The 24,160-nt window shown below is 39.1% G+C and overlaps 1 protein-coding gene across 4 annotated transcripts in view; it reads left to right on the forward strand.

The window, feature by feature from the left end:
• Positions 1 to 24,160, forward strand: part of TRIO (trio Rho guanine nucleotide exchange factor) — a 269,887-nt gene that overhangs the window by 234,595 nt on the left and 11,132 nt on the right. For 3 of the 4 annotated variants that reach the window (XM_042461739.1, XM_042461737.1, XM_042461738.1), the window contains exons 39-50: positions 1,990 to 2,056; positions 5,368 to 5,471; positions 8,585 to 8,654; positions 11,130 to 11,219; positions 11,854 to 11,946; positions 12,810 to 12,860; positions 13,935 to 14,012; positions 14,847 to 15,038; positions 16,472 to 16,649; positions 16,984 to 17,741; positions 21,221 to 21,468; positions 23,468 to 23,606. In XM_042461739.1, coding sequence (XP_042317673.1) covers positions 1,990 to 2,056; positions 5,368 to 5,471; positions 8,585 to 8,654; positions 11,130 to 11,219; positions 11,854 to 11,946; positions 12,810 to 12,860; positions 13,935 to 14,012; positions 14,847 to 15,038; positions 16,472 to 16,649; positions 16,984 to 17,741; positions 21,221 to 21,468; positions 23,468 to 23,606 — 2,068 coding nt within the window. Of the gene's footprint in view, positions 1 to 1,989; positions 2,057 to 5,367; positions 5,472 to 8,584; positions 8,655 to 11,129; positions 11,220 to 11,853; positions 11,947 to 12,809; positions 12,861 to 13,934; positions 14,013 to 14,846; positions 15,039 to 16,471; positions 16,650 to 16,983; positions 17,742 to 21,220; positions 21,469 to 23,467; positions 23,607 to 24,160 lie in introns of those variants that run through there. The other variant, XM_042461740.1, reaches the window with a different exon arrangement.

The raw sequence follows: 24,160 nt of genomic DNA on the forward strand, positions 1-24,160 counted from the left end.
GGATCTTCAGCTAAAGTATACCCATCATGTAGCTGTCCAGCCTCTTTTTGAAGATGTTGAGAGAAAGGGATTACATCAGCTAATGCTTTTAAACAATAGTGAAGCAGTGTACAGTATTTAAAACACAAATGCTCCACCTAATCATCTGGACTGATCTGGTGTAGACTCCAATCACACTTCATTTATTTATTTATTTATTTAATTTATGTATTTTGGAGGATTGCCTCTGGAACCCACATGGATCCAGAGATATTCTTGAGGGGAAAATAAACTGGAGGCCAGCTTATCACTTTGCAGCACTGTGCGGCCTCCCAGGGCTCCCAGTACACTTTTAAATTTAAAAATGTAAAAAAATCAGAAAAATTAGATAGTTGCCATATGATAATATTACTGGCCCTGAGAACCAAATTCAGGATTCAGCTTAATCACTAAAAGTAATAGCCAAACAGTAAAAGTGCAACAGCAATCAAAATATGCCAAACATTTTTTTAAAAAACAAAAGAGAAAGAGAGCGATTTAAAACATAAAATTATCTGTTAAATATTCCTAAAAGGGAATTATTTTATCAGCTTCCAAAAGGACATGAAGAAGGAAGTGAGATGGACCTCCTCTTTAGGGTATGGAGCCATATGAACATAATACACTGTGAAGACCAAGAAAGCCTGTAACAGTACAGCCATAGGGTACTACAGTCCTCCCTCTGTTCTTGCGGTCTTCAGATCCGTGTCCCTCTCTTATGCGCGAGGGACGAACGGCTGGAGGAATACTCTATAATGCATCTTCAAGGACAGATGAACTACCGCTTCTGTTTTTTTGTGCTCATGCATTATCTCAATAATCAACGTCCTTAGCTAATTTATTTAATCATTTTTATTGCTTTTTACTATTGATTGATTTTAGCTGTATTTTGTTTTAATCTAGTTTGTTAGCCGATCTGAATATCATATTGGGAGAAAGGTGGAATTAAATCAGCTAAAATTGACAATGTGATTCTATTAAGAGCTGTTAACAGGGGCTCATTGTAGTTGACCTAAAAGAGATATTTGGTTGCATGACATTGGTCATGCCAAAAACTTCTTTTGATACTCTGCATCTGCACTTATTTGAAGAGTTTTCTCTGTTTCTCAGTGGGCAAACAGAGCAAAAGGTTTTTAATCATGCTGTTAAATTGCATGTGCTTTCTTAAAACAGTACTGCTTTCGTCTAGTAATCTTTTTGGTACATTCTTTGATGAAGACAAAAGTGTCTGACATGAGGGAAGGTCTGCATACATACATGGAAACCTGTCCTTTAGGATTAAACTCTTAAGACTATTAAATAAAACAAATTACAGTGAAACAGAAGACTAAATTTCAGGAAATTCCTAAATGTATAAATAATTTATTATTTTTTAAACAGGTTTCTATGTATTTCTCACTGATATACACATTGTGTAAGTTAAATCTATTGTATATACAGTCACTCTTCTATTTTCATGGGAGATCTGTTCCGGACCCCCCGTGAAAACAGAGTTTCACCTATATTAAGCCCACTCGCTTGAATAAAGGCGTGGGTGTGCACAGCTGTGTGCTGCGGGTGCGTGCCCCATTCATTTCCAAAACCTGGGATACAAGTTGACTGGAATAGAAGGGTGTGGTTTGGCTTTTTTCTGGCAAAGTCAAGTGATTAGCGTCTGGTGTTTTTGAGTAATTCTTTTACATAACTGGTATTAGAAAACACTTGAAAATTGGTGCTAGTTTGTGAAATTTAGGGAAGTGTTAAATAACTGATTGTTTAATAACTCATTGTGGTAGTCTTCCATATTTTTCCTTTCTTATTAGAACACAGTACTGTACAACCAGAGAGTTCTCCCATTCCACTTATAAACAAATATAATTTTAACTCACCTCACTAATTACAATTGGATTTTGAGGGCACCACATTGAGAAAGATTTGTTTATATTGTTAAACTCCTCCGTTAATGTTTTTCACATATCATCACTTTTGCAGCTATGTCCTACAAGAATTAGTGGAGACAGAAAGAGATTATGTGAGAGACCTTGGCTACGTAGTAGAGGTATGTTTCATTCTTTTAAAATTTTAGTCATTTCCTTACTTTCATATCAGACATACAAACCTTAGAAGTATAAAGAAACACACTACTTTCTTCCAACCAGTCCTCTTCCCCCACGAGCCCGGTCATCACTTCTTTAACCAGTTTCAAAAAGGAATTGAAGACTATATTATTCAGAGAAGCGTTCCCTGGCATTGTGTGATTGTTATCTGATTGTTTTTTTGATATTTGCTTGATATATGGTAGGATATTCAATGTTTTTAATTTGTTGCTTGTTTGTTTTATCTAATGCTATCTTGTATTCTTATCTGTTGATTTAAATGTATTTTGTTATTATCCTGTAGAATGTACGCCATTGGCAGGTTTTATGGATTTTTTTATAAAGTTTAATAATAATAATAATGACAGACAATACAAGCAGCATTTTGGGAAATCTACCTTCCCTATATCCAGTTTTATTCCCTACTAAAGTTGACCTATTCAAATCAATGAAACTTGCAGATACTATGACAAATAAGACACTGGGGGTGGGGGGTGGGGGAGGCAGGATATTTAATAAGTAAATAAACAAACAGGTAAATAAAGTAGTATAAGCCTTTGTTTTCCGTTATATTGGTCCTTTTTTAATTAAAAATAAATTTGATAATTTGCACTTAAATTTGTACTTGGCAATTAACCATTTCTGATGCTCTACTGCTTAGCAATATTTCCATGTACCATCTCTTTGAAAAAGAATTTTTCCTAGCTGCCAGTTCACCTATTTATAGGAAACTGGGCATGTACATTGTAAAACCTGGCAATTATTAACTTTGCTTGACCCATTTGTAAATGTTCAAGACTTGGTTAGGAATATATTTGCAGTGGACTCAGCTGAACTCTTGTGAAGGAAAAAGCTGACAGCATTTCTCTTCTAGAACAGACAGCTGAAATACCTATTTATTTATTTTTTATTTTTTTTTATTTTTCTTCTTATAAATACCTATTTATAAACATCCCTGTCCTTAGATTTAAAAAAAAAAAACACCCTCTGAACAAACAGTGCAATAAAGTTGATAGTTTTAAAGTAAATTCAACAGGTGTAGCATCCTCCCATCCATCTGAAGCAGATTTTGGGGAAGGTGGGTGTCAGTTTTGGCAACAGGATCTACTAGTGGGGTGCAACATGTTTTTTTTACCTTTGTCACTGTTGAACTGAGTGTAAGCATTGTGAAAGAGCAGTACTGATGGATCCCAGGATTTTACTGGACTATGATGGGCTTACTATTAGAAAATGCATTTCATCCCCAGCTATTAATTTATGCACTATTATCGAACAGAACAGTGCGCTAATCCAAATTGCAGCACATATAAAAGATGTCTGTGGTCTCTTCATTGTACAGTGTGCCCTTGTCTTACACGGAGTATCCATTCCGCCCGCCCCCCGCGTAAGACAAATTCAGTGTATGCTTGAGCCCCATTGAAACTAATGCGTTTCAGGCATGGTGGCACGCATACGTCATGGGTACACACGCCATTTCCTGCTTGTCACATGGCTTTCGGCATAAGCTGAAAGCCACGTATACAGCACCCGCGTATGACGTGGGCGCACTGTACTGATCTGTGTGATATCTACTTCAGACTTTGGAATTCTATGTGGATTTTCACTATTAGAGAGCTGCTGCTGCTGTTGTTGTTGTGTGCCTTCAGGTCGTTTCTGACTTATGACAACCTTAAGGTGAACCTGTCATGGGGTTTTCGTGGCAAGGTTTGTCCAGAGAGGCTTTGTCATTGTCTTCCTCTGAGCTAAGAGAAGTTGACTTGCCCAAGGCATCCAGTGGGTTTCCCTTTCCAAGCAGCAATATATGTATTTTAAAGCATGCAGACAAGTTGTAAATTGGTGCCATGAACTATATTAAAATACTTTTTACTATGCTGGTGGTCATAAATATCTTCTCAAGGGTTCCCCAAAATCGCCCCCTCTGGAACAGGATGGAGACGCTCGGCGGCAACAGCAGCGTTCTTGCTATGCAGTGAAATGCGTTCCCCTCCACCTCCCGTCCCCAGAACGTTCTGTTTTGGAATGCTACAGGCCCGTTCCAGAGCCAATGCTAAAAGGGTCTCGGTCATTTCCTCTTTGGGAAAAGGTTTTCTCTTGGACTAAAACATACTAGCCCCTCTTGACCATGGTGGAACTGACTGCTACAGCTCTTAAAGAGAGTGTAAGGGGATTTTTTTCAGGGGGAAAAATGAAAATTGAAGGTATGAATGGAGGTGTGTATATTTTGCTGGTGACATGTTATAACAATGCTGTTCTTTTGGGAGATTTTACATTTTAAAATTGGTGAAAATTCCACCCATTTTTTAAAGTAAACAATTATCATTATAGAAAAAAACATAAAGCATTAGCATTAAAATTCAATCACAAAAAAGGACATCATTGTGATCCAAAAATAAAATGCATTACAGGAACATTATTACTTAGAACAAACTCTGAGACATTATAGGGAAAGTATTTTTATATTGTCATTTCAACTGCACTGTAACAAAATGTTCTTGTTTGCAGTCAGTCTTTTATTTTATTTTATTTTATTTTTATCTATTAAATACAGTCATCCAGTATGGCATGGATAAGCAAATTGTAGATTATGGGCCCCTAGTGAAAAACTGGCTAATTTCTTTGTTTTCTTTTTCATCTTTTAGTTTAATAACATACCCACCTAATGCCCCCTGGTTGCTAAGATTCTTGCAAAGCATGCTGGAGAATATATACTGTAACTTGATCTCTTCCAACATAGCTTACTCTTATTTTCTAGAGAAGTGCATACTCAGAACCACCTAACACCAAGGCTGGGTGGCCTCTCAGGGTCTCGGAGCCATTTTTGCCCTCCCTCAGAAGTTGGCAGGTCATAGGCTCTCCTCCATCCTCCCAATGCTGGAGGGGAAAACCTTTACAGTATATCTCAAATGGCAGACAGCAGCTCCAGACATCTCTGGGATGCCATTTCAACGTAATCTTCCCCTCCTCCCACAGACCAGCTTTAGGCCAGCAAGAAGAAAAAATATGAAGAAGTGACCAGATGGACAGAGGAGAGGGGGAGTTGTGAGAGTGCTTGGGAGCCTTGGGGCCTCTGTGGGTCTCAGGTTACACTTTGGTTATCCCTGCTTAACAACAGATAATTGTGTCATCTGCCTTAGCTTCTGTTATACCAAATACATCAGTAAGCCATGGGGGGTGTGGAAAATAAAGATTGAACTCCTCAGTGTGTGGTGTCAGAAGTATTTTTAAAAGACAGATAGCAGGACCTATTTTCATTTTTATTGCTAATGTATTTCAGGGTTACATGGCTCTCATGAAAGAAGATGGTGTTCCCGATGATATGAAAGGGAAAGACAAAATTGTGTTTGGCAACATTCATCAAATATATGACTGGCACAGAGAGTATGTATGTTTTTATTTTTTACTTGTTTTCTTTTTATATTTAATCTTCCTTACCTACTGAAGAAGTGGGAAAAATCACTCCACGCTCTATAAAATATGCTTGAAATGTTAATCAATTGGTAGTATAAGGATTTTAAAGGTGAATGATTAACTTTTGCTGTATTTCGACAACAAAACCAGCAAGTAGGGTAGAAATCCATAGACTGAGAAACTGGTGGGTTTCAGAAGAAAATTGAAGGAAGGGAAGAATGATACTCATAATCTCTCTCTCTCTCTCTCTCTCATTTATTTCCATTTCTTCTGTGTGTTTTTTTTTTTTTTAAATTTCCTTGCAGCTCTAGCATCAATGTCAACAAGGGGAAAGGAGAGCCAAATCATACAACCATACAAAAATATATTAACAATTCCTTGATTCAGCAGTAGAAAAGGTGTGGGGATGCCTGTTCCTCAGTTGCCCCACAGACCTTAAAGGGCTTTTGTGATTTCACTGGGAAAGGGGTAACAGCGAGCGACTTCCCTGACTTTTCCTCTAAACTTTGAGGCTCTCCTCCACCACTAGTCTATGCACTACTGTCCCTTTTCCTCTTCCTTGTCTCTTATTCCCTCATTTGCCCTATTTTAACCTTAATGGTTGTATATTTTTAGCTGCATGTGACTTTATTTGTATTTTTATCTTGAGTTCAAAGTCATATTGAATTCCAGTCTTGAGGAAAAGATGTGGCACGAATAAAGTGGATGGTTGATTACTTATTTATATCCCACTTTCCCCCCAGCTCTGGCACTCAAGCCAGCAGGGGAGGGAATATAATAGATAATAACTAAAAAAAACCCACATAATTGAAACCATTAAAAAATTAAAGTAAACTATGAGTTAAAACATTTTAGACATATATTAATGAATTTTACTTTGGGTTATAGACTGATAACTGTGGCCATTTTTCTTTTTACTCCCCAGCCCCAGCATAGAGTCCAGCCTTTGCTATCTGCCTCCCTAGAGTCATGCTACTTTGTACTTCCAAATAGTTTCTTCTGGAAACAAAGGCAACCCTAGAGAGCATCAGGCTGTATATGTGCTATAGCTTATACAGTTGCCCCTTCATTTGCGCTGACTTCAGACCTGCAACCCTTGCTTGCTTGCGAGGAGCAAATGGAGGGGGTTATTCCCATGAGGCTTGAATATCTGCGAGTTTCCATTTTCATGGGGGGGGGGGGGTCTGAAACAGATCTTCTGCAAAAACAGAGGGCAGGCTATACTCCAGTGTCACACTCTAATACTTCAGGTTTGCTTTTGGAACATTTTCCAAAAAGGTTGGCACCACTGCTTTAATTAACTAGTGGATGATATTGGAAATGGATACAAATGCCTTCTGGCTTTTATCACATGAAGAGTTTGCTAGTCAATTCCTGATAGATGCAGCACATCATGCATACAGCTGCAAGCCGATCTTTCTCAATGTCAGGCTGGTTTCACTGAAGCCTGTTTCTGATTCTCAATTCCTGATGTGTATCCCATGCAGTTTTGTCTAGATCAGTGGTCCCCAAAGTGTGCTCTTTAAGGGATGTTTGACTTCAGCTCCCAGAATCCCAGGTTATTGGCCAACATGGCCGAGGCTTCTGGGAGCTGAAGTCCAAAATCTCTTAAAGGGCACAGTTTGGGTGAAAAAGTGCAGCCCTAAGGTGCACATGGCCCTCATAGGTGGCCTTTGTGGTCTCAGATTCCCAGAGACCACCTTTTTATGAGGGGAAAGATAGAATGTTTTTCCAGCAATGATTCACCTTTTAGATATGTTGCAGGCCTTCTGGACTGTTTAATGTTGTAAAAAGAATTAAAACTAGAAGTGAATTTTGAGTACCTTGTGGTTTATTTTATTTAAACGTTTGACAATCCCTGCAGTCTCCAAAGAGTCCCAATGACAGAAAAACTGGCCCTAAACCCCACAAAGTTGTCCTATAAGTCTAGAAAATCCTCTCATTTTGGAAGATACTTTATGCTTAACGATGGACACATCATGTGGTTAGTTGCTTTGTTTTTTCTGGTTACAGGGAAGCCTCATATTTAATCTCAGTTTATATCTGAAAATGTTACTTTAGCTGAAAGCTTCATGTCCCTCCATTTGTCAGTTGGAAAAGTTTGATCAGAATGACACCTGACTCTTGCCCTGAATGTCTGAGAGCCTTATATTTGGAAAGTCTACAAATAAGAATAACTGTCTGGTGGTCTATTCACAGAATCCAAGGCATTTCAGAAGGGATTCAGCCATCTTTGTAGAATCTTTGGCTGGAAGAACTACATTCCAATTACCATTAGGGCCCCAAATGGCCATCTGTCTCTTCCTCCCTTCTTTAACATCTCTATGGATGAGTGGTGGTTACTTCTTAATAGACAGTCTTTGGCTTTAATCCAGTTTCTTAACTTTCAGTGTCTTGTAACATGATTCATTTAAGTTGGAATTTCCCTTTTCCTAGTTGTGCTGCTTGGGGATAACGCTTCAGTTTGCATTTTTCCAGATTTGGAAATAATGAGTGAAAATCTCTGGACATGTAATGCTATATGCCATTTTCAGTACTGATTATTTACTTCTGAAATGGGGAGGGTATGGCATACATACTGTTTGTTCAGTGCTTCAGAGCAGTCCCATGTTCATGTCTTAATCTTCAAAGGAGTGCCAGAGAAGATTTCTTCTGCAGATACAAATGCTGTTGCTCCTTAATTTTCATATCTAGAAAAAAAGTTTTTCCATATGTTCCTTTTATAAGGTCAGGACCGTCCAGCTCACACAGAAACCAAGTGGTTGATGGAGGCAGCAGTATTTAAAAAGGAAACTACTGAAGCAGTTTGCAAGGTGAAAAGATGTGCCCCAGGATTGATTATAGTATTATGGGAAGTAAAAAGTGATACACAACTCTGGGCCTTAGTCACAGAATGAGTTCAGCCAATCCTGCCCAGGTGTTCACCCATCTGTCCTCTACAAATATTTTGCAACTGGTTTTGTACAAATGATCTCCTCCCACAGAACAAATGCAACCAGACTGTTGTGAATGTGTCGTCTGTTGACACAGTGAAGCCAGAAAAAAAATATGATTTTTTGTGTTTTTGTTTTTGTTCTGCACAGTTTCTTTTTAGGAGAACTGGAGAAGTGCCTTGAGGATCCAGAAAAATTGGGATCACTTTTTGTTAAACATGTAAGTGTGAACATCTTCTCCAGTGTGTGCAAAAAAGCTATTTTGATCATGGATCTGGATATTTCGCAGCATTCATACAGTCCTTGCAAACATTTACCCAAATGCTTCCCATGATTGAAATACTGTATTTTGGTTTTCAAAATATGTTTATTGTATAAATGCACTTCTCTACACTTGCTTGCTTTCATGAATCTAGGGTCAGACTGGCAAGGAATAGTAGCCAGGAGAGAGAGGCAGAAGACATAATATAATTACAACCTATTCTCTTCATCATTGACAACCATGGCATTGTTTATGCACCTTTTGGAGCCAGAAGCAATCTGCTAGGAGCAATGAAAGCAGTAGGAACTCTTTAACAGCTAAATATGTCACAACATAGCTTAGCATAATGTGGCAGTTTCTGAGTAATCTACAAGCAGGGGTTGTGGGTGGATGAAGAAATGAGAAATCAGAAATGGCCATGAGACTTGATTACATTTATTACATTCAGAATCCTGTGAATCAGAGCTTTTGTTTGAAAAAGAATTAAAGGTTCTATTTCATATTTACTGAGAGAAACTTCAAAATGGGTCAAAATTATGAACTGCCTTTTTTTGACATGTCCATCCAATAAGACTAACAAAAATATACTAATACGATGCAGTAAAAAATAACTCTATTAATAAAGCTTTCGAGTACACAAACACAGTTATTTAAAAAATAAATCAGTATAAATTTAGTTCCAAATAGTTCCACAATCCAGCAAATCAACTACGGTAAATGCCATTTTAAAAAGATTTTAAGTCTTTTTGAATACCAAGAACAATTACACATCTCTTGAAAGGAAGTCCAGGGAGACGTTGGCCATTACTGAAAAGACCGTGGAAAAGTTGTTTGGGGTTTTTTGATACAACATTCAGAATCTCTCAGACAGAATAGTCACTGGGAGTTTTAGATTCTGGGAATTCTGATCCAAAAAAGTAATGTTTCTAAGGTCAGTTACTGAAACATTTATGCATCCATTAGTTTGATCCTAAAGGTGGGTAAAAAAAATACATTATAAAAAAAATTCTGCCTTTAGATGGCAGAGAACTTTAATTCAATCAACATGCCTCTCTTTCTCTCTCTTTGCTGTCAGCCAGCGCTAATCTAGCTATCCTTTTGTCTATTAGAAAGCAATGAGATTTTGTGAGCATTAAACAAGGCAAGCGACTTTTACCCTTACAAAATGGTCTAAATTGTACCCATACAATTTGTCTGAATGGTATAGCCTATTCTGATTGTGATAGATTTTCACAGGCTAAGTCACAAACTTAGAATAGCTCCTGTGAACTCTAGAGTTCCTACCTTTGTTGCTTATTTTCCCCACTATCAAGTGGAATTACTATGCAATTTGGTGTCTTTTAACATTTGAACACCATTTCTAACTTATTCTTGTAATTCGTTAAAGTATATTTTGACCTCTTCCTAAATCAGATTGCTTCTGGTCTTAATCTGTATGGGGTTGCCAAAACATGGAGATATACCCACCCTGTCTTCAGTTGACTGATCTTGCATTCCTACAGTAGTTGTATTTTTTTTTTATCAAGGACCACTTTTCTCAGTGTCTTCCCCAGCTTGTTCAGTCAGCCACCAGGACAAGTACAGTTTGCTATACTTGTTCAGCTATTTAGTAAATTGTTTCCCTTAGCTGTCCGGGAAGCTACCATATTTCTTCAGTACCACACCATGAGAAAGAAATGGAACAGTTGTGCTCACAGCTGGTCTACATATTGCCTGTCCGCAATACAAAGCATTAAACTTCTGGCCTGGTCAGAATGCTTGAAAGTTGGATGCTTGCTCCCTACAGGGAGGAAAAGCTGGAGCGGCTTGAAGTCACATTTACAAATAAGGAGGCTGGGTCTTCTTCTTTCCTCCTCCTCCTCCTTACTCTTTTTAACTGAATGTAGTGAATCTTCCCTATCGGGGAAGCAGAAGGCGTGGTGTACATCTGGAGACGTCAACAGTGTCTCCATGGGCTCCTCCTTTGCTTCAAGTGGGACTTCAAAATATCTCAGCATTTGTTGACTATAGAGGAGAAACCTCACACACATGGATATACATGCACAGGCTTGCCATCCGCAGTTTGAGATGTCAAGCCCTGGCTTTCTGAATGGGCACGCGCACATACAGCAGTGTGAGCGGGAGTGTGCACCCACTGAGAAGAACAGGACTTAAGATCCCACATTTTTTACTATCCACAGGGTGATCCAAAATAGATCCCCTGCAGATAGTAAGGGTGCACTGTATATGGTTTTATACACACACCCTATATGGTGAGGGGAGATATATATATATATATATATATATATATATATATATATATATATATATGATGTTCAGATTAGCTCTTACAAGTACTGTAGTCTCTAATGATTTGTCGATGTTTCAGTCTATCTCAGCTTTCTTTATATTTATATTCAATACAGTCTTCTTCTTGGTTTCCCCCTCTTCCAGGAGAGAAGATTGCACATGTACATAGTTTACTGCCAAAACAAACCAAAGTCTGAGCATATTGTCTCAGAATACATTGATACATTTTTTGAGGTAAGTGCCAAAGTAGTGGGGAAGGTTGGGAGACATGTAGTCTTTCCGAGTTTGCTTGTTCTTTGCTGTCTCTGATACATTTACCCCACTTGGGATCTGAGGATAAGAGTGAAGTTAATATGTTGTTACCAAACAAATGATTCCTCTCCCCAGCTCTGCACTCTGTACCAAACTCTGATTAATAGATGAATTACTTGAAGCATAAAATCACTTTTTTTTTTGGTAATTTCAAAATATATATTACTTGTGAGATGTTGGAAAGCCAGATGACATTGATTCATCTAAGTGAATTTTGCAGTATTGTCATAGTAACCTGGATTCAGGCCTCCAGCTGCTTTTACACACTGGACTAAAAAAGTTCAAACAAGGGTGGGGGAGGAATAATACTAACAAGCAATAAAGAGATATTTATTCTGCTCTACTAAGAAAACCCTGTGAAATTCATGGGGTCACCCATGGCATCTTGAAGGTGTGAACCCATGCACACGCACACATTGGTTAGGTAAAACTCCACTCATAGTGCTGATTCTGTCCACTTGAACATATAGGCAAATAGGGGAATTTGGACCCAGAATGGGCTAGACTCTTTGAAGATATTTCCTCTGCTGTAAACTTTATTTTATTTTTGTACTAGGACTTGAAGCAGCGTTTGGGCCATAGACTTCAGCTTACAGATTTGCTGATAAAGCCAGTGCAAAGAATTATGAAATATCAATTGTTATTAAAGGTAAGGCATTTGGGATGCTATCAGTTGCAACATGTATCATTTGGAGCACTTGAAAACAACAACAACCATGTATTATATCAATATATTTTTTCATTGCTTACCTCTTAGCCTCAGCATCTACTGTTTTTAAATCCTTAGCGAGATAAATAATCAAATCTCTGCCCACAGCATTAGACTCTAGAAAAAGAAAGGACATGGTGGGAGTAGTTGTCTGAGACTATTGTAAATAACTGGGGTTAAGTCTGATCTGAAAATGTTAATATTGCCTTCTAAGGTCCAAAACACACTGCAGAAATAATCCAGTTTGAGACTGCTTTAACTGCCCTGGCTTAGTGTTAGGGAATCCTGGGATTTATAGTTCATTGGGCACCAGAGCTCTCTTGACAGAGAAGGGTAAATGTCCCTCAAAAACAACAGTTCCCAGAATTCCCTAGCATTGAGTCAGTGCAGTTAAAATGTTCTCAAAATGGATTAGTTCTGAAGTGTAATTGGGACCTAAATGCACCTTTTCTGAGAAAATTGAGACAATCTGATCTTGGGAGGGAATATGTGGATACACCTACATCATCCAAAAAGGGATAGTTTAAATAAAATCAGTAAAACAAATTAAAAAAACAGTCAAGATACAGACAATATTTCATCTGTTTAGAGTCTCTTCAGATAAACTGGATTAGCTCCAGCGAAACATAATTTCTGATTCTAGAAATCATACTGTGAAAAGATAACTGTGCATTTTATTTTCATCAGGTACTTCTGAAAAACAAGAATTAACCATTGGTTAATTAACCTTTGGTTTGGTTTTTTTCTCTTTATCATAAATAGAATATCAACCTCAATTTATACTTCTCTCCTTTTCTTTGTAGGACTTCCTCAAATACTCCAAAAAAGCTAATCTTGACACAACTGAATTAGAGGTATTTGGAAATACTTCTTTTTAAAAATATTTTTACCAGCATTAAGGTAACTGTTGTAGCTGTAATAGGACTCTGCACTCTTTTAGTATAACTACAGAATTAATGCTCTGCTCTTCCCTTATAGTAATTCTTAAATACATATGATGCTAGGTTGTTGTTTTTCATTACCCAGTTTTCTGCATTGGAAAGTAATGTTTATCCAAACTCCTTCAGGTACTGCTCCTGAAGGGGCAGGCAGTATAGTAAATACCTCTAAAGACTCTACAAACCCAGTACCGCTTCATGTATTTTCACCATATTATGTGTCATTGACCCTCAGACTCTTGATCAAAGCAACCTCTTGGATATTATTACTTGATGAGGCATTTACACAAGGCAATACTGTTCAGGGCTAAAGTAATTTATTTCATTTGCAAAGGTATCCTGGAATCTTAATTCACTTCTGTCTGCTCTATGGTTCATCTCACCCACATGCAGTGTGCATCTTTGGTACAACTTCTTTTCTGGAAATATATCTGAGACAATCAGGAATAGTGAGTTGTATTGATTTCTGAATTGTCCTCACAAATTTTTTCAGGTGCCATTCCAGCCTATCCATCTGGAACAATGGTGTGGCCTTTACTGAGGAGGGTGAAGGCTTTTTGTTTGTCTTGACCTCATTTGATTCATCCTGAAGAGTTCATCAAGCATAGTGTCTTTCTCATCATTGTGTCTTGTGTTGCCTTTTCTAATTTTTTCTTGGGTCTAGTCATCCAAGATAAATTTTCTAAGGACTCTGTAGAGGCAGTATAGTAGAGCTGCAAAGTTTGTGTTCTACCTCTTCCTAGTACTTCTTTTGTTTTTACTTTCCAAGGTTTATTCATTCTGGAATTAATGGTTAACACAGGATGTTTCCTGTTTTGAAAGAATTCAGAAAAGACTCTTCAGAAGAAGGCATGGTCTCCTACTAGCAGCTTCCAACCTGTCTTTATTAAATAGTCTGCTAGTAACATGAGAGTTATATGTCCTATCTTGTGGAGTGACATCTTTGAGTACAGCAAGCTGTTCTAATATTTTTCTCCTTTGATTCAACAGAGGGCTGTAGAAGTAATGTGCATAGTCCCCAAACGATGCAATGACATGATGAATGTTGGTCGTTTACAAGGATTTGATGTAAGTTCTTCCTTGTGTTCTTCTTCATTTTTTGTGAACTACTGGTTTTGTTCAGAATTGTATCCTTTCAAATCACACAAACATCTTTTTTTAAAAACATCCTTGACTTGTCTCAGTTTCAGAATTCTTATAGAAGTCTAAAATGCTTGCCTCTTTTTTACAGGTTGAAGGCATCCTGTAAAGAATTCACCTTTAGGCTAAATTGACCTTAGTCATATGCTAAATTCCAAATCAATGAATAATGAATGTAAATAAAGAGCTCTGCTTCTAAAATTCAGTCTGCAAATTCAGGATCAGGTTACTTACTGACTTGATGCCAAAAGGGCTTTAGAAACCTTTATGCATGTATCAATAAACTGATTTTTCATGCTATTAGGAGACAGCAAATTGTGTCCTAATTATTACAGTTCCTGGTGAAGATAGTATGTTCTTCATCTCTTTTTGATTAGCTGATACCGTTCTGTTGGTTATTGAAAATGTGAACCTTTGTATTGTATATGCTGACATGTTGTCAATTTGTCTAGTGCTGATTTGTTAGAATGTGACATTGGTGATTACATATATTATTCTCCATTTTCCTCAGAACTATAGTGCTTCAGGAATAAAATAAATAATAATAGTAACTTGTAGCAGTAGTATCAGTAGTAGTAATAATAATAAAAAAGAAGGATGTAAAAATGTTGATCTACAAAGACCATCATAACTTTGTAAAACAAAACAAAAAAAAATCCTAAAATGTCAGTATTTTGTTACCCATGCTTTTCTTTAGCATGATAATTACTTGTGCCACCTAGTGGGCTAGAAGACTTAACTCATTCTGGTTTGTGTTTTAAGGGTAAAATTGTTGCCCAGGGAAAGCTGCTGCTGCAAGACACATTTATCGTTACAGACCAGGATACAGGACTCTTGCCACGTTTGAAAGAAAGGCGGGTCTTCCTGTTTGAGCAAATTGTCATATTTAGTGAACCACTAGATAAAAAGAAAGGCTTCTCAACACCAGGATTCTTATTTAAAAATAGTATAAAGGTAAGTATATGGCTTTTAAAAAAAAATACAGTTAAGTGAAAGGTTTTAACTCCATTTTCATGCTAATGTGTAGCGCAGATTTCTCCAATGTGACACCTTTCAGATGTTTTGGGCTACAGCACCCATCATTCCTGACCATTGACTATAATGATTGACCCGGTTAGGAGCTGTAGTCCAACATAATAATAATAATAATAATAATAATAATAATAATAATAATAATAATATGTTTTATTTATATACCGCTATTCCAAAGATCATAGCGGTGAACAGCAAGTAAGCTAATTAGCAAGTAAGCTAATTTGCCCCCAACAGTCTGGGTACTCATTTTAGCCACCTCGGAAGGATGCAAGCCTGAGTCAAGCTTGGGCCCTTTTGCTGGTCTTGAACTCGCAACCTTGTGGTTTTGAGTGAATGGCTGCAGTACAGGCATTTAACCACTAGGCATTTAATATCTAGAGGACCACATTGGGGAAGATTAGTTAAGTCCAAGAGTTCTTTTAAAGGGGATTTGGAAATACCTTTGTACAACTATGAACTGTGCATGCCAAGATGCCTGGAGGCATAAAAGAGAATCTACTACCACAAGCCCCCGTACAGTGTGTTGAACACATGGAAGAGAGCCGAAATATATGAAACCAACTACTGTGGGACTCGACAGACCGGCCATTAAGGCTGGCCTGGGGGCAGAGTCAGGGTGTGGCGCCTGCTTGCTGAGGAGATCCAAGCCGAGAAGGCAAGGGCTGGGCTCAGTCCTCCCCTTCCCGGCTTGTTTCTCCTCAACCAGCGGGGAGTGCACACACTCCCCGCGAGCTGAGGAGATCCTAGCCACTGAGGAAGGGAGGAGGGGAAGGGAGGCAAGGGACTATTGTCCCCAATTGTGGTGCATGTGTGCCGTCATTGGGGACAATCTGGATTATCCGACATATTCGGTTATCCGACTATAATCCGGCCCATTTATGTCGGATAATCAAGACTCTACTGTACATATGAAACATAAATGAGTGTTGTGTTTAAACTTGGGTCCCATCTCCAAGATATCACATTATGTACATACAAGCAAATAAGGGTATTCTGAAATCCCAAAAAATCCAAAACACCTGGTCCCAAGCATTTCAGAAAAAGGAGACTCAACCTGTATCTTTTTAAAAGAGATAGCATAAGTTTGGCCTCTGGACTGGAAATATTGTTCATAAATTTCCAGTTAGGGCATGACTACCCTGGTAGGCTGTGCTGAAGCCAAAATGGAGCCATCATTTTTGCTGCACCCCTTAATCCATTGAGAAATGCTGAGGATCACAAAGTTCTCCAGTCATTGTTCCTCCTGATTTGGACTATGTGGGTTTACTAAATGACATTATGCCTCTAATTTAAAATAATCACACAGGGAAAAACATGCTCTTAATTCTTTGCTCCATTCTTTTCTAATGAAGGTGAGTTGCCTTTGTTTGGAGGAAAATGTAGACAACGATCCATGTAAATTTGCACTAACGTCAAGAGCAGGTGATGCAATGGAGACTTTTATTTTGCATTCCACCAGTCCAGGAGTCCGTCAAATGTGGATCCATGAAATCAACCAAATCTTGGAAAACCAGCGTAATTTTCTAAATGGTAAGGTAAACTGCGTTTCTCCTATTCAAGTGCCAGTATTTGGTTAAATTCCCCAATAGATTTCCTTAGATGTCGAAACTGTTGTACAAATTGTCCCTGCACAGATGTATACCACTCTTCATTTATGTTGCTTTGTGTTGGAATATTCTCTTTGTTCCTGTGGAGAACCTGATTATGTACTGCTTTAGTTAACAAATGTGACGTAAGCGATGCCAACCTCAATAACTGCTGACACAGTCTTAGGCTAATTGAATTTGAAGTCGTGTGGAAAACTGCTTTGCATTACTTTCCATTTTATGTGACTGTCTCTGCTTTCTCTCAATGGCCACCTCAGCCTTGACATCACCAATCGAGTACCAGAGGAACCACAGTGGCCCTGGTGGTGGCAACAGCAACAGCAGCGGCCCAAGCACCTGCACTGGGATCCCTAGTTCCAGCCGTAGCAGACCTTCCCGGATCCCACAGCCGGTCCGACACCATTCCCCAGTCCTGGTCTCCTCTGCAGCCTCAGTCCAAGCAGAGGCAGACAAGATGTCAGGTATGTCCATTCACAATCCCTCCCTGCCTCCCCACACAAGCACCCTACAGGCTGGCTTCAGCCAGGCAGGCAGGCACCCATCAAATGTACAGCAAAATGGTCCTGAGAGAGAAGCAGAGAAGATCCCCAAGATGAAAGCTTTGGAGAGCCCCCGGAAAGCACCAGGAAGCACTTGTGGCTCAGCAGATGCAGATCAGAGGGACTGCCGGGTTAATTCAGAGGAAATTCGTTCAAGGAGCAGCATAGGATCACTGACACTGGGGAAAGCAAGACCTGGAGCCATCTCACCAGTAAACTCTCCTCCTGCAATGACTTTCCCATCTCCTTTTGGCAAGGAAAGCTTTACACCCAGCAGTCCTCTGCAGAAAGGCTCCTTTTGGAGCTCCATCCCAGCATCCCCTGTCAGCCGCCCTGGCTCCTTCACTTTCCCCGGGGATAGTGACTCCCTCCAGCGCCAGGTCCACCGCCATTCTTCACACAGCAAGGACACAGACCGCATGAGCACATGTTCCTCGGCCAGCGAGCAGTCAGTACACTCCACCCAGAGTAATGGGGTAAGAGCCAGAGCGCTTCTCTCCTGTGAGCTCTTCTAAAACTCTTCCCATGCTCCCTTCTCCTGCGCGTGACCATCAGTCTCCATACTAACTACTGGCTCTCCAGTGCTGCACCGCTGCTCTGAAATAATAACAATCAGTCGCTCCAATCTTTCTATGCAAATCTCAGTAGAAACGTATGTTGTATCTGCTTGTGTATACATAAGACAAAGACTTGCAATATGTATACAGAACACAGAAAAAAAATTCTAACTCTAAATGTGACTTTCACCTCTGTTGAATATTTTTTTAAAAACCTGCTAGTCTGATTTCTACTAACTTGCTCTTGGCTTTCTTCCTCCCTGTCTAACATGAAGGCACAAATTAACCTGCTGTGCGGCGCCACTATGGGGAGCTCTTGTTTACGCATCACCTATATTTCCATTGCAGATTTGTGTAGGGCTTCCTCTTCCTCCTCCATTTACATGCAAGCACACAGTTCATTTTCCCCACTCCAGATGAAGCCTTGAAGAAAATAAGAATTGTCCTGCTGGATCAGACCAAAGGTCCTTTCTGGCCAGCTGGATGCATGAGGAAGCCCACAAAAATGAATTCAGCACTCCAACATCTTACATTCAAATAAACATGGAAGCCCTCTGCTGCTCTTTTTCTTTTTCTAATTTCAATTGAGCTGAAACATTCTGTTGACTTGCTGTCTTTAAAAGATGCATATATCCAGTCAAGGAATCTTCCAGCATAAAAAAAAATCCTGAGTACCCTGCTACACACAAATAAAAGACTACTATTATCAAATCTCCATTTAAAAAAAACAAGCTAAGTACCTTCTCTCTGCTCAGTAAAGTCTCTAAGAGGTTCTGCACAAGGGCACTTGGAAATGCAATTTTTCAGCCCATTCTTCTGTCCAGTACTGCAAAGGAAGAGCAGGGCTGTTGGCCAGCAAACTCCACACTTCTCTTTAAGACTTCTGTCTGGAAATGGAACATGACTTTCAAAGAACACCTTAAGATTTTTGGAAACTAAACACTGACCATGGGGACTGTGACTGTCACATGTTGACACTGACGTTAAAATTAATTCCAGACCTTTTCTTTGTTTAAATGTGTTGTGCACATTTCCAGCTCCTTTCACAGCTTCTGTACAACTTCAGCTGCACATCACCTAGCCTTCCAAGTCTTTCTTGCCAGCATGCACTACTTGATTGAATTTTTTTAACAATATAGCTCTTTCCTGATTTCTTCTTTCACTTACTCCAGCGTAGCTTTAGGTTAAGAAATACTGCTTTGCATGTCTCTTCTTGTTTCAAGCTTCTTATTTTCATTTGATTTGGCTTTCATGTGCCTATCTAAGTAGTTTTCTGAATGTAGAAAATGTCAACTTGGCAGCCAGGGTAAACTTGTTTGAGGCAAATAAGGAATATGTACTGCTAAGTACTGCTTAGGTACTGCTAAGTGTCCAATTCCTTGAAAGTGTCTTCTTCAACTAGAGGGAATTCCTTGTTTGATGCTAAAAAAAATAGCTGTCCCTGGTTAAGAAGTATGTATATTATACTATGAATACTAGAAGTGCCTTATATTAAAAAATAAAATAAAATAGTACTGAGAATGATTTAGGACAATATTACTCACGTAAAAAATAAAAGTACCTCTTAAAATCATATGCATAGTAAAAATTATGTTCTTCATTATTTCCTTGCCCTCCCTTCTCCTTACACTAAATGTGGATACTGTTGAGGTCAATAGGGAGGAGAGACATTTGCAATAGCTATGACAACCAGTTTTGGAAAAATATATTATCCTTCAAACTTAGCAATGTAATTCTTACCCATTTAGTTCTTTTGCCAAGAATTATCTTCAAGGAAAGTAAAAAGATATTTCCTCCTATTAAGTAGGTGGATGCATCCTGTCTGGAAGTCATTGTAGCAGAACCTAAGAATTAAATTACCTTCAACCTTAAAATACCAGCTTAAACAAGCAAATTAAATGTTTGGTCCTTGGTCCAGGAATGTAATATACTTTATTCCAAAATGTTCCCTGTCATGACACACCAGTGTGGGACCGGTGCATGCTATCCCAGCGCTGTCCTCATGATGAACACTGTGCAGATGCTGAGTTTCATAAAGGTTGATGAGTTTTGAAAGGATGCTATGAAGTAACTTTACAGCCAATTTGGATGCAACAATCCCAGATAACTAAACCAAGTAAATTAAACCAGGAGTGAATGTTAATCCCACACATATTTCCTCCTTTCTTATTGTATACCAGCATCAGAGCTTGGTCTTTTTCAGCTACAGTTCTTTATTACATTGAGAACAGGAACTGACATTAAGCCACATTTCTCTAGTTTGGGTGCAATGAAGGAACATGGTTTAATTTTAAAAGGATTGTTGAGCCCAAGGTAATGTGCAAGAGTAGAAGGAAGGAGGATGGTGTCTAAATACTCAGACTACCCTTCCCAGTCATTGTTAGGAATTTCAGCTTACAAATTATGAGAACGTCCATGAGATGTGAGAATCTGATTCATTTTGCCCCTCAAGTGTTCAAATTACTAAAAAATACACCTATCTTCACTTACTTTCAACAAATGATGGGTGATGGTATTTTTTAAAACTATTTTTATACATCAAGAAATGAAGATCTACCTTTGGGAGACAGTACCTGTCACACTTCCCCAAATGTCACCTTATGTGACTTCTGTGGACACACAGTCGTTCCTGAAAGTGCAGTGTTGCTTGGGATCACAGTTAATTACATATGTCCAAAACATCCCTAAGTTAACTTTTTCAGGTATAATATAGGAAATCCTCCCATATAGCAATAGCAAGTACATGTATGTACTGCTTACCAGTGAGCTAGCACTCCCTAAGCAATTTACAATGTGTAAACTAATTGCTCTGAACAATCTGGGTATTCATTTTACTGACCTATGAAAGGATGGAAGGCTGAGTGGACCTTGGAGCCCTGCCTGGGATCAAATTCACAATCCTGTGGCGGCAGTACTGGCATTTAACCACTGTGCCACCAGGGAATGTAGAACTATGTAGAGCACATGTAGGACTGTGACGTGGTCCATACATTCATTTGCATATTTTATTCAAACATTTCAAATCACAACAGGCTTTCACTGGAGTCCTCCAGCGATTGAAAACACAGCGGAAAGGTTGTGGGCAACAGTAATTCAGTTTACCACATCCTACAGAAATACATATGTTTATTCCTAATACATAATATCTCCTTAATTAATCAGCCTAGCTACCTGGTTGCTTGATTTATAGAATTGTAGTTTGAGTTTGCTTTGATTTTTTTTAAAAACTCAGTAGTGATATAGATGTGAAAAGAACATTTTGATCTTAGTACAAACCTACTGAAATGACACTTCCTGTGTGCTAATTGTTATGGGACAAAACCACCATAAATAGCCCCTTCTACTTGAGTAAACTCTCTCCTTTCCCCCCTTCCCCTACCTAATTGCTTCATCCACAGAGTGAAAGTAGCAGCAGTAGCAATATCTCCACCATGCTGGTGACACACGATTATACGGCAGTGAAGGAGGATGAGATTAATGTCTACCAAGGAGAAGTTGTGCAAATTCTAGCCAGCAACCAACAGAACATGTTTTTGGTGTTCCGCGCCGCCACTGATCAGTGCCCCGCAGCCGAGGGCTGGATCCCCGGCTATGTCCTGGGGCACACCAGTGCAGTCACCATTGACAACCCTGATGGAACAATGAAGTAAGTCCCACAGGCAATTTCCTGAAGAGGCTTGTTTTTCTAAAATGTGTCTGTACTCATTCCAGAGTGGTGGGTTGTATTAGTCTGTGGTGGACACATTTGTTGTGATACAAATCTAAGTCCTTCATTTGTTGGGATTTAAATTGATACCTGTCTACTTCAGTGTCTCCTGGTATCTATTTTCTAGAGTGGTTGAGATAGATTCAAGCAATCATTCACCATACCCTTTATACCCAACCCATGACCTCTCAGCCCTACTGGGCACCAGGTAGACATAAGCTAATAGTGGAGTAAATTGATACTGAAGTAGGTAGGCAGCAATTAAGGTATGTTTCAGAAAAGCTGCCATAAAGACTTAAGTCTGGTATTTCTTCACTGTAATTCAACTTTGTCCTCCCAAAAAACTTGCATAATCCCTCTTAAGAGGCATACCTGAGAACTGGGGTGCGTTACAGACCGCCCTAAAGCGGGCGGTCTGCCGCCGCCATTAGCTGCAGCGGGAAGCCCTAGCGGCCAGACCGCGAGGCTTCCGGCCGCAGCGAAAAAGGAGCGCCAAAATGGCGCTCTTTTTTGGCCCCTGGAAGTGGCGCCGCGAAGCACGAGGCGCGCACTCATGGCGTCACTTCCGGTGTGCCACGTCTTGACGCTGTGCGTCCAAGAATAAAAATGGCAGCGCCCATGTGGATGGGCGCTGCCATTTAGGACGCGCTCTGCGCGTGTTGGGAACGGGGCCGGTTAGGAAGGGGCAACCCTTCCTAACCCTAGGACGCCCCTTCCTAACCCTAGGACGTGCAGAGTGCATCCTAAATGGCGGTCTGTAACCCGCCTGAGTTTCCTTACCTTTTCTATGCCAAATGGTAACTTCTTTGGGTTGCTACAAGAGGTGTTCTTTCCCACAATTGTTCCTTTCCCTACAAGTAAACATTTGTATTTATAACCAAGTTTCCCTCTGCCTATCTAAGTAGTAGCCAGTTTTTCATTCAACTTGGTGAAGAATTATTTCATCATTTAAAGTTGTGAACATTACTTGAGATTTCAAACTGATTCCAAATTTATCTGTCAATTGTTGTTGCAAACACATAATAGCCTCTCTGTGTGGTACTAGTTTTTTTTTAAAAATTCCAATAATATCCAAACAATGATACCTTTATGGGGCCAACCAAAATGCATAATTAAATGTTGCAAATTTTCAAAGTCACACTGGCTTCTTCATCAGGCAAACAGGAGAAAAAATTGAAGATGTTAGTCATAGGCCTGCATTTTCTGTTTCTGGTCTTAGCTCACATGGTATGGAGGGCTATCTGCAGGCTGGCACCTCCCCCTTTGGCCACACAGTCACTGGGAGATTTTCAAAGTGAAGGAAATCTAATGTCCATTTGGAACTCAAAGAAAATCTCCTTGGAATCCAGCATGTATCCTTCCTTTGTGAAGCCACAGGCTCCTATGTAGGTAGAGAATACTGAATTTCTCAAGAAATCTTCATGTTTTGCATCAGGAAAACTTTAGGTGGTGTAGAGGTAAAGCATGCCAATCCAGTCCCAATATTAGAGGGAAAACTGTTTTACCTTTGTTAGAGGCAGAAACCTCAGATAGCAAGATCCCAGTGTTCCAAGAACAATGTTAGAATAGAATCTTCCTTTCTTACATCACATTTCTATGCAAAAAATGTTTTGTATGTAGGAACATGTGTCACGAGAAGTGTTGGCTTAAATAGTACAGGCTCAGATTTACACTACAAAGAGGACTAGGTGCAAAATAGCTGTTACAGCCTTCCATCCTTTCATAGAATTCATATTCTTCTTATAAAACCTGCCAGGAGAAGTATGAAGCCTTGAAAGTAATTTATGTGATTCATTAGTAAACCCCCTCTTGTTTGAAATGGACTATTCAGTGTGTTTTTTAAACATTCCTCCTTGTACATGTTGATTTAAAATATTTTTCCAAGGCATATATCATACACAGGAAATTCCAACTAATTGATGTTCTGTTCTGCCTTCAGGAAGTCGTCATCTTGGCACACAGCACTCCGTCTAAGGAAGAAATCTGAGAAAAAAGATAAAGACGGCAAAAGGGAAGGCAAGTTAGAAAATGGTTACCGTAAATCTCGAGACGGACTTTCCAATAAGGTTTCCGTGAAGGTATGTCTTCCTGACATTGTATTTTTAAGAATCATCATGTCATGAGACAAAATTCATCTGTATTTTAACAAAAATCTGCCAACAAATATGGAAAACAACAGAATGTTCCCCTTCAGTGGAACTGCTTTTGTACATTACTTAAGGATCTTGTATCAGAAAAAAATAGGGAAACATTCTGTGGTGATAGACTGCGTAGTTAACCAATAGGAAGCATTTCTTATAGAAGAGCAAATGCAGAAACCAATTTCTCAAATGATGCAGTAAAAAAAAAAGTGTGTTCACTTTTATTCACAGGTTTGCAAAGAATATTATAATCATTTTCCATGTCCCTGGCACACGCTAATACCTTGGCTTAGAGTTCCGGAGTCATTTTTCAAATTACAAATTAAAATTATGCATGTGGAGCTTGCAGGAAGCAGTAGCAATCATTGTTAAGAGAACAATGGTTAGCAAACTGACTGGTTATTACAGTTAGAGGTTAAAATGTATGTGCTCCAAGTTGGCCAAGCCATCTTTAAATTATATCATATTTCAGGATATCAGAGAAGCAACTT

This window comes from Sceloporus undulatus, chromosome 4 (genome assembly GCF_019175285.1).
Source record: "Sceloporus undulatus isolate JIND9_A2432 ecotype Alabama chromosome 4, SceUnd_v1.1, whole genome shotgun sequence".
Lineage (NCBI taxonomy): Eukaryota > Metazoa > Chordata > Lepidosauria > Squamata > Phrynosomatidae > Sceloporus > Sceloporus undulatus.